We start from the raw sequence: 10,946 nt of genomic DNA on the forward strand, positions 1-10,946 counted from the left end.
CGCCTGCCTCTGCCTCCAGAGTGCTGGGATTAAAGGACATTGCAGTCTTAAAACATGGAAATGCAATCTGCTCAGGGCTACTTCTCAGTAGCAAGGTGAAAGGGTCAGACACTCCACAGCAGCACAAAACTGACAATTTAATTCTACTTAAAGATGCTGAAGGAGAGTCTGTGCTCATATGTTGATTAAAATACATAAAAATATTTTAGCATATATATACTTTACATATTTTAATAAACATAAACATATTTTGTCATACTATTAGACATTTTTAACTATATCAAAGCAAAGGCACAATTATAAATCCAGAATTTATTATTGCCATAAAACAACCTGTAAACTATTAATTATTCTTGGCATGTTCTTATATATAAAGATTTTTTAACTGTGTTTTAATGAAAATTTACAACCAAAAAATAATAAAGAGGTTTTAGATTAGTTAGCATAGCTTGCAAATTAGGTTGAAACCAGCTCTATACTTATGAAAGAAGTTTTACAAAACCAAATGGAAATGGTAAGCAACTGTGTATATACTAGAAATAACTTTCAGTCCAAAGCATATTTCAACTCATGGAACATTCAATGATATTGAACCAAGTCACTTAATCTCCAAACAATGTATGCTGTGTTTACACATGTGGTGCTGGAGACTGGACCCAGGGTGGCATTCAAACTTAGCGAACACTCTACTACCACTGAGCTAAACCCCAAGAATCCATGTGTGTATCTATCTCCCCCCCACCTCTCATTGCATTTACTAAATTTAATTATATTCCTCCCTTCCCTTCCCTCCCTCCAAACCCTCCCACATACCCATCTCCACTCTACTTCAAATTCATAATGTCTTCATCATTTGTTACTGTGTATAAACATGTATTTGTTTATACATATATATTCCTAAGTATAATCTGTTGAGTCCATATAGTGCTACACGTATATATGTTTTCAGGGCTGAGGGTTTGCCACAGGACAAGTCCTAATGGATACAGTCACAAAACACTCCCACACCTAAGACTTAGGGAACATTGCAGGAGAGCAGGAAGATTGTAAGAGCCAGAGGATCAGGGACTTTGCTATGAGATTGTGTTTCCTAGTCACATGAGAAGCTATGCCTATAAAGTGTCACCAACATGATGAAAAGAAGAAAACAAGACAGAAGAGTTAAAAGACTTCTCAGAAAAAAAAAACATATCCATATAATTATTGAATAAATGTGCCAAATGAATATTTGGAGGAGAGCTTGGTAGTACCAAATATAAATAGTAAACACCATTTTGATTTACCTCTTGTAAGGGAAAGACCACTCTGAGGTAGTGTGCTTCACTTTCCTAATATAAGGGACACACATTAGGAACAATGAAGCCTGGGCCCTGGCTCTGTTTCCTTCTGGAAGTCTCACTGGTTTACATAACTTTTAATAAAAAAAAAAAAAAGGAAGTGCTCAGCACAATGCCCAGTATGAATCGATCTCTCATTTCTTTCTAGTTTTTCCCTTCTCTGTACTTTATATTCTATCACAAGGCAAAGTCCGTGGAGACGTTTATAAAAGTATGATAAGATAGCGGCTCTGGCTACTCTGATTAAAACCATGATATAATCTTTGCCTCTCTTTTTTCAAGAGTTCTTTCAGCTGGTAAAACCGTTTCATGCTATATGAAAGCCTTAAAGTCTGGATTGTTCTGTACAGCAATAAGAATAAAGACGGGCCAATATTTTTGTCACCTTACATAGAATCTTCTAATTTATTCAAACCTAAGAGACTCTCAAGAAAAGAATCAGGGATAAACCCACCTATCTTTGAACAGATAAAATACTAAGACCTTCTTTAACTGTGCGTATGTGAGTACTTGGAATGAGCTTAACAATTGCTTAAATCTTAACATGTTAAGTGTGGTGGTTTGGATAGGTATGGCTCCTATAGATTCATGTGTTTGAATACTTGGCCCAAAGGGAGTGGCACTACTAGGAGGTGTGGACTTGTTGGGCTTTAGTAGTGGAAGTGTGTCACTGTGAAGTCAAGCTTTGAGGTCCCATATGCTCAATCTATGCCCAACGTGGGACAGTTTCATCTGCTGCCTGCAGAACTCTCAGCTCCTTCTCCAATACTATGTGTGCCTGCATGCTGAGATAATAGATTGAATCTCTGAAACTCTAAGACAGCCCCAAATAAATGCTTTCCTTTATAAGAGCTGCCATTGAAATGGTGTCTCTTCACAGCAATAGAAACCCTAAGATACTAAGTTATACATGTTGGTCCACTATTACCTAAGGTTTCTTTCATTAATAATAATAATTTTTAAAAAGCCACCCTACAAACATACTCAAAAACAAGTCTTAAATATGCTGAGGCAGAACAGATAAAAGAGCCAGGAGCACTATTATCATCACAGGATGTATTTAAGATGCTCTTTACTGTGAAGGAAGGAAACAGGCTTCCGTTTATATTTATATTTTTTACCCACTTCATTGCTAGAAGACTGGTCTGTAATATACAACTTTAAGAAATGGCTTAAACATGGCAAATATCTTAAACTACTGTCAACCTAACAGGAAATGTACATATTCACTCAAAATGTCCCTGTATGTGCCTAACTTCCCTCTTGCCTGCATGGAAATTATACCTACCTGCCAAGGTTAGTCCTTCTAGTTCCTTCTATGCATAGCTTTCCCCTTCCACATTACAATCTAGAATGTCTTCAGTTATTCCTTCTTCTTGCACACTTTATAGCTTGTTCTACTTCTGTCTTGCTCATGCATGGACACACACACACACACACACACACACACACACACTTAATTTCAACCCTTACTAAATCCTCAAGCTATCACAACTTTTTTTTTCTGTTGCCAATGTCAACAATCAGCTCTAATTAGGAAACCCAATGACTTCCTAAGTTTTACCCTATTTAGTTTCTCTGCTTAAATTTGGCCTCATAAGAACTTGAAGGAATCTTCTTAACTCTGTGTCAAGAATCAATCTACAACTGTTCTTTGCTACCTTTCCATTGCTATCCTATTTCAAGGTTCTCTTCCCTCTAAATAAACACCCCTCATACTCCCAATAACTGGTTTTCTGCCTTTGAATCTGACTCTAATCCTCTGCATCAGAAATCCTCTGCGGCGCCATAGCTTAAGAAGCTATGCCTCTGAACACATCTACCAAATACACATCCTGGTTTCAAATTCTCTCTGAACTACATACCCAATTTTCTGACTTCAAAATCAGTTCTCTCTCATAGAGCATACTCAACACAAAACAGGCACAGCAACCCTCAAGCTTGGCCTTTCCCTTCCTGTGCCCCATCTCATTTGGGGCTCCACTGCCTCCAGAGTCAACGAGGCTGAAAACCTCAAGAGTCACTTTCACTTCGCCTTCTCTTTCATTCTCCAACCCTCACGGTTCTCAGAGAACTACAGCTTTTCTTCCAAATACCTTCCACTTTTGCAGCACATTTGCTCAGTTCCTTATTGTTTCTTACCACACTGTTTTAATTCTCCCTGTCCTCATTCTTGCTTATCATAATTCCAACCTTCAGAGTCACTAAGGCAGTATATGGAAGACTAGCCTTTATGATTTTTCTCTCTCCCTGATCAGAAGTTTTCAGCAATTTATGCCGATCAAATAAACTGAATCCAAATATTTGATGATACTGAGACTTCTACCATCCTTTTCTGCTCTATTCTCTTACTCAACCATCTCCCTTTATTACTTCCCACAAAAATACCTTTCATCCCACAAGTTCAAACCACCTTCTAGAATACTTGGACAGTACCTTTCATCAGCTTCCCACCCCCAGCAAGAAGCAGTCACCTCCACCATATACTACATACAGTATTTACACAAGAGTCTAGCACTTATTTAATATATTGTGTGATGCAATTATTTACAAATGGTATCTGACCATAGCTAGGATTTTAAAAAAAGAAAGAGAAATCAGGAAGAAAATTGGCAGCACACACATAAAACAACTTTTGAAAGAAGGGAAAAATCTAAATATTAAACTATTTTTAAGAGTTGAAAAAAGAATTAACCAATCAAAGCATCCATTATATGTCTGTTTTCTATCACAGGAATAAGCCAAGTTAACTCTCAGCCGATTCTCTTTAAAACTTTCACTTTGGCAAATAAAGTTTTCCTAGGTGTCACTAGTAGTAAACTTGAGAATCAATGCCAATTATGTCAGAACAAATTCAAATCTAATCCAGGGATTAGCAAAACCGTCCCAACAGCTAGTGTGTTATTATACCCAATCAAGATTTAATAGGGCCCAGAGTTGTGCTAATGAATGACTTTAAGAAAGAAAATGAAATACACGCATAATTCAAATCAGTATTATTCCTTTTATTGAGGTCTTGGAAAACCAATAGACAGAATTTGCATTCAAAGCCTTCTGATCTGAAATAGAGGGCTGTGACCTCAGCTACTCTCTGGAGGCTGGAGGCAGGAGGACCATAAGTTCAAAGTCTGTCTGGTTCACAAGAGTGTGTTCAAAATTTGGGCAACTTAATGTGATCTTGTCCCCCCCCCAAAAAAATGCAAATTAAAAAAAAGTCAAAAATACACTGAGGATGTAGCCCTGGGGTCAGTAGCACACCTACTCGGTGTGGATTAAACGCCCAGTACCACTCAGGGAAGGGAAACTATATTTTAAAGCTTGTAGAATCTTTTTCAGATGCAAGAGGAATTCAACTTTTTAAAAGTAATACTATAGTACTATTATTTTAAAAATATTTACATATATAACCTACGTATACATGACTGACAACTTCGAATTTCATTCTAGTGAAATTGCACACAAAGAGGAAGTTATTTCAAGTCTAAGTGATGTGCTATGGGTAAAGGCAGGAAAATGCTACTTGGCATCATCACTATCTAATAAGTGCTTTTAACACTTGTATACCAATGTACATTCAAACAAATGGCGAGGGCTGCAAGACAAAAGCATAGGCAGGTACTCAGATTGCTTTGCTCTTTAGCATCAATTAATTATTCCCTAATTTCCCAAGCATCCATGTATACTCAGGGCATTTAGCATCTATTAGAAGGAAAATGGTTTCTTCTGTTTTCCATCACCTGGCTCAGACTCCTGTCCAAACCACACTCAGGAACCTCACATTAATAAATTATGACTCCAACCACACAGATTAGCAACCATTTCCTTACCCTCACTTCAGCATTTCCAACAGGAGTATAATAATGCTGTTCCTAAAAGGCAAAATGTAGACAGAAAACGAATGTCCAGAATGAGGTAAGTATCCTCTATTCTGCCTCCACTCTGCTTTGAGGCTATACTCCACCCCTTTTAATACACCATGACAATTAGCAACTCATATGCCCAGTTCTAATACTGCCCTCCTGATTTACAGACCAAGGACATAGTTATGTCTTACCTAGTCCCCCCCCCCAGTAATAACCACTTACTAACACAATACAACCTCAACAAGTGTTTAGGAAACCATGCCTGTAACAATTTTGGAACAAATTCCACATTTGATTTTCTGTGTATTTAAACCTATGTGTGCATTCAAGAATAGTTCTGTCAGTTTTATCAATGAGACACCCACTAACCAGCTGGTTTAGAGTCAGTCTCTTAGAAAGAGACCAGAAAAGTGTCGAAATAGGATGCCTTGGGATCCACTGTTAGTCATTTTCTCAGTGCATGCACTACGTGAACTCTGTGTTACTGATTACAAAACATTACACATCTTACAAAGAACACAAGGAGCAATTGCTTTCTCCTATTCTTGCTGACCTTGGAAAGAATGCCTGCCCTGGGAAAAGAGAACAATTAGTTGCAACTGAACTCTCAGTTGAGTATCTTAAGTTCTGGACAGCAAGGAATTGTAAAACTTATGAGGTATGTCCTGTCCAGTAGTTACCTACAAAGAACACTTTGAGGACCTCCCCAAGGGAAGAGGCGCAGTAAAGAAAACAGTAATGTTACACTTACACCCGACTCTGCTTTGCCAGCTATTAGACCTGAAGGCATCTGTTCTGCTAGTCACAAAGTAAACTCACACCACTGTAGCTACTTTTCTAAAGCCCAGTAATATATCAAGTGGTAATAGTTTTGGACTAGTAACAGCGTCCCTGAAGAATAGTCAGATAGTGTTGATAGTATGAGCCATTTCCTTCATCATTGTCAAATTTAAGAAGACAAACCCACGCTGGAGAAGACACTACAACCTTCAATAACATGGTGACAGTTAGGATTAGTAATTTCAGTGCCTTTCTCTTACTGTGTGATAAGAGTAGAAGTTAACACACCAAACTCTTATGACAAATGACCTGAGTTTTCTCCAGCAAGCCCACAAATACATTCACATTTTCACTTTTGACAAATAATGAAGATGAATAAGGAAAGCCAGATTGCTGCACTTTTGCAAACATGGGCACCCACATCCCACTAAGTAGAGACTTAGGGTAAGGGAGTTCCCTGTGTGTCAATCTCCTCAACTGTAGAAGCTAAGTTTAAACCCACAAAAGGGTTAATAAAATAAACATTGGCAGGTATTTAACTGTCAAATAACCATCCATTGACTATAATTCATGGTGAAGTAATTAGAAGCAGTTAATGTGTAGGTAAACAAAGAGCCATAGAACAAAATTATGAATACTACTTTTTTTTACTATCTCACTGACTTGACAATAACTATGGTTCACCACTTCCTTATATAAATCTTTCTGATTTTATGTTCTAGCCCTCAATTACAAATACATAAATACAGACCATTTTGAGGATTGATGTGGACAAGGACCATCTCTTCAGTGAAATCTGATCCATTTGTTGCCTACTTATGTAACAGATAGAACTGGAATAAACCTTGAATTTCTTCTCCCACCACTAACTAATGACTCAAGCAAAAAGGATGACCTTCAAATGCATACTCTATAGAAAAGCGAAGATGGCTCATAATGCGCTTGCCAAATACATGCAGTTTTTCCAGCTGCATATTTTTCATTCTTAAGTGTCCAAGGCTAAAGCCAAGACCTGACCCCAAGCAGCAAGTTGCAATGTTCTGACATCATGACATCATTCTGTCTGGAGCACTTTAATATAACAATTTGAAAAAAAATTGGCAGAGGCTTAAATAGGTCACACTGAAGTCCTAAACTCAGGCTATGCACCTGGTTAAAATATTCTGGTGCTGTATTTGATACCAGTGACCATACAATGAAAGGCCCATGATTTAGTTATCTTACCCACAGCCTGCATAAAGAAACATGAAAATAAAGCTAATAGTGTCACCTCCCAGGATTGCTAATACTACTCATGGCTTTTTTGTAGCCAATTTTGTCTTTAGTAGCAAACCAAAGCAAAGGTAAATGCCACCCTATGATTTCAAACAAGCTTTGGCTCATCCTTACTTAATAAGGAGCATATTTTTAATGTCTAAAATGCAGCATAGTCGAACTGCTTCAAAATCATAAAGAATGAATTTATGCAAAGTAAGCCTTACAAGCCTCCTTAGACAGCAAGCTTTACAGTAGGGCCCTGTGAGGTGCTCACACTGCCATTTCAACTGGACTTTTCTGAGAACCGACATACAGTTTGGTTTCATCTTGAGAAACTAGAGTTCATCTAAAAGCAACAAGCAGAAACCACAGAAGTCTCTGACACTCTCAGCCCCACACAGCCTCCAACACACATTTTCCTTTCACCATAAACAATGCACACCCCAAAAAGGTTCCCTGTTTCAAAATGGAATAGTAGATTAAAGAAACCAGAATGATGATGCCATCAACAACAAAGAAAAAAAAAACTTTCTTAATGATGATGAGTTGACACAGAAAAATGGAAACTCCTAAACACATCTTCCTCAGTAAAGCACTGGTTCTTTCCCCAGTGAATGTTTCAACATCATACATGTGGCTGGCTGTCTTAATGTGCTCCCGCTGAGACTTTTGTTCGCTTACTGCTTTTAGCCTTCTGATATCTACAAGCAAAACAATCCCACATATGACTAAATAAACTTGTAAACCATACTATAACCATACACCCACCCAAAGCAACCAATGATAAAAACTCTGGATATCTGAGTAATATCCAGGAAATCTGGACCTTGAAAAGCAAGACAAAAAGCTAAGAGAAAACAAAAAAGCAAAAAACTTTGCTTTGACTCCAACTTTTCCAAACACAGAGTTGAAGAAAAATGGCCAACACGAATCCAAAGAGCTCTACCCTAATGACAATTCTTAATCATATATATAAATGGGACAAGGAGATAACTGCCTTCAGTGTGAAGAGGGCCATGTGTACCCACTGAACTCACCACTTTGTCCATGAGCTTCCAAGTCTTCTCCACTGTCCTGCGATCAGCTGCAGCTTGCTTTGGGGGTCCAACTGCATCCTGAATAGCATCAATAATCCCCAAAATTCGACCTTTGCGGGGGTTTCCTCCTCGACCACCAGGATTTCTGCCATTCATAGAATTTGCCATCTGGAATCCTAGTCCTTTTTGTAAGGTAGATTTTTAAAAAGAAGAAAAGTTAGCTGGATATAAAAATATTTTCCCAACAGGAAACTGAACCTAAGAGGTTCACTTCTACCCACAAATAGTCTCTGCCACTGTGAGACAAAACGTACGGTCCCTTATTCAACTTTTTAGTAACTCAGTGTAACTGTGTTCTCCAAGTTAGTAACTGTAATGCTAGGTTAGTTTTCACAATAGTAGGAGTCAACGATGCATCTCCCTCCGGGTGTTCCACACAGCTACAGCTCACTACCAACAACAAAACAACTTTTAACAAACAAGAACTCAATGTTCCTCCCCCTGCTGCTGTAATCTAGATTCAAAATACCAGAGCTGCAACCCCTAAAATTCATGTTGGGAGCTTCACTCTGAAGCCTCCAGCACGCTGTTAGATTTCGCCAAGTTATTACATAAATGCAAAGTGCTCCGCACACACATAAGGAGCACGTCTGTTGTCAACAAAGGCGGAGGACTTGGATTCCCCCCGGCAAAACCAGCAGCCGCGGACACACAAATAGTTCTTTAAAGCAATGCGGTGAGTAGTTTTTCCCTAGAGCCAAATAAACGAACCAACAAACAAACCCTTCTTAAAAAGCGGTGAGAACCCGGCAGGGGCGGGCACGCACAGAGGAGTTCACTTCTCGGGTGGCCCTTAGTCTGCCTACCCGGGATAGGAAGATCCAAAGCTTTGTTTCGGGACGCCTGCGCCCCTTCCCAGCTCGGGCCTCTCGTCCGCCACTCGAGGATCTGGGAAAGGGACCAGGAATGTAGCTAGGGTAAAGTATCCCTAGCCCCAGACCTGCCCCCGGAGTCCCACAGGCGACCCGATCCCGCTCCGGTCGCACGCACCTCCCACCGGCTGCGACCAGTCTGAGTCCGCTCCCTCCCGGGCCTCGGGCCAGCCAGGCACTGCTCTTTAAATCCCCACTTGGCTCAGGCCCGCAGTGGCGACAGCAGCTGGAAGCCAGGGCTGTCCCCTCTATCTGATGGCCCGCGGCCAGTTTCAGGGCCCCCGGGGGCCAGCAAGCAGCGCCCAACCTCGGGGAGGCCGGTTCCCTCCTCTCCTCAGGTCACCTCGGCCCTCCGGAGCCACGCGTGATCGCGGGTCCCACTACAGACACACACACACGCCCGCCCGCTCCTCTGGCTGGGGTGGCTCGGGCGGGGGACTCTGTGGAATCGCCCTGAGAGAGCGCTCCGGGGAAGAAGCCACCGAGATCTCGGGACACCGAGACACGGGGACGCGGCAATTACCGTGCAGACAGCTCCACGCCCGCCCGGCCGTCCCGCGCCACTCTCGGGAGGCCGCCGCAGCGCCAGCCGGAGGAGGAGACCACTCACTGGCCACCCCACCCCTGAGCCATCCCCGGAGACCAGGGCGCGGGGCGGGGCTAGGGCGGGGCCTCAGGAAGCCGGGCCAATCCTGAGAGCCTACTCTCTGCCAGACAGCGGGCGGAGCCAATGGGCGGGACGAGATTCTCCTCCCGCGCTACCCCCAGGTCCACGTCCTCCACGGTACACAATGGCCCCAGAGGAAGGCCCGCTCGTCCGCGTCCCACTTGGAGGAGAACTCCTAAGGAAATGGGCCTAGGGTAGCCTCGAACCAAAAGTAGAACAAGGAAAGGAACTGGAAAGAAGCGGCAAGGCTCCCGGGAGCTAACCAATGAGGGGTGCGCAGGTGGGCGTGAGCGCCCCGAGCGGGAGTCTAAGCCAACTGGGACTAAAAGGCGGGACTTCCTGCCTCACTCACCTTCCTAGTCTTTGTTTCATAGCAACAGAGTACCGGCTGCCGGAGTGGTTCTTCTCAGCTCTGGGCGGGTCCCAGACTTAAGAAATTCATCTCCCTAGGGCTGCCAAACTCGGCTACCCAGGATAGCAGCCAAATAGGTCCAAGACCGTGTTTCTTGTTGGCTGTCAAATAAAGAGCAACAGTCCCCTAGCTTCTAAGACGAAGGGTAACCTCACACAGTGTAGGCGAGAAGTAAAACCCGATTGCCAACTAAAACTTCCTAAATTTCTGTAATGTTTCCCTTTTACTATTAATTCCAGAGGGATTCCAGATCAAACATCAGGCTGATGAAAAAGCAAATAGTTGACAACTCTGGATAAATAGTCTCTGCGAATCGTGCCAGGGCAGTAAAAGTTCCATACAATGGGGATTACTAATGTATCTTGCACTTTTTTGTTCTTTACAAGTTTCTCTGTAAAGAACTCGGCTGTTAGATTTTGTCTGAGTCACTATTTCTCCCTGCAGATGTGTCTCCATTTTAATGACAACTTTGTATCTGCCATCCTCTCCCAGTGTTTATCTCTTTCTGGGACTCTGTCCTTGATGACCATATAAAAGGAAACACGTCTGGTAATGCTAAAAATGAAATGTCACAGCTCTGCTGTCAGCATAATCATACGCTAAACAAATGCTTGTATTTCTCTCTATTTAGTCCAATCCCGTGCTGGTACTATTTATTGCG

At 41.6% G+C, this 10,946-nt stretch overlaps 1 protein-coding gene across 7 annotated transcripts in view; it reads right to left on the reverse strand.

Annotated features, from left to right (window-relative positions):
- Positions 1–9,863, reverse strand: part of Cblb (Cbl proto-oncogene B) — a 178,716-nt gene extending 168,853 nt beyond the window's left edge. For 5 of the 7 annotated variants that reach the window (XM_040750712.1, XM_040750711.1, XM_040750710.1 and 2 more), the window contains exons 1-2: positions 9,730–9,863; positions 8,275–8,456 (exon numbers count right to left, since the gene is read on the reverse strand). In XM_040750712.1, coding sequence (XP_040606646.1) covers positions 8,275–8,442 — 168 coding nt within the window. In that variant the 5' untranslated portion in view covers positions 8,443–8,456; positions 9,730–9,863. The other 2 variants (XM_040750708.1, XM_040750707.1) reach the window with 2 other exon arrangements.
- Between the last annotated feature and the right edge of the window lie 1,083 nt (positions 9,864–10,946).

Source organism: Mesocricetus auratus, unplaced genomic scaffold, assembly GCF_017639785.1.
Source record: "Mesocricetus auratus isolate SY011 unplaced genomic scaffold, BCM_Maur_2.0 Super-Scaffold_100008, whole genome shotgun sequence".
NCBI lineage: Eukaryota > Metazoa > Chordata > Mammalia > Rodentia > Cricetidae > Mesocricetus > Mesocricetus auratus.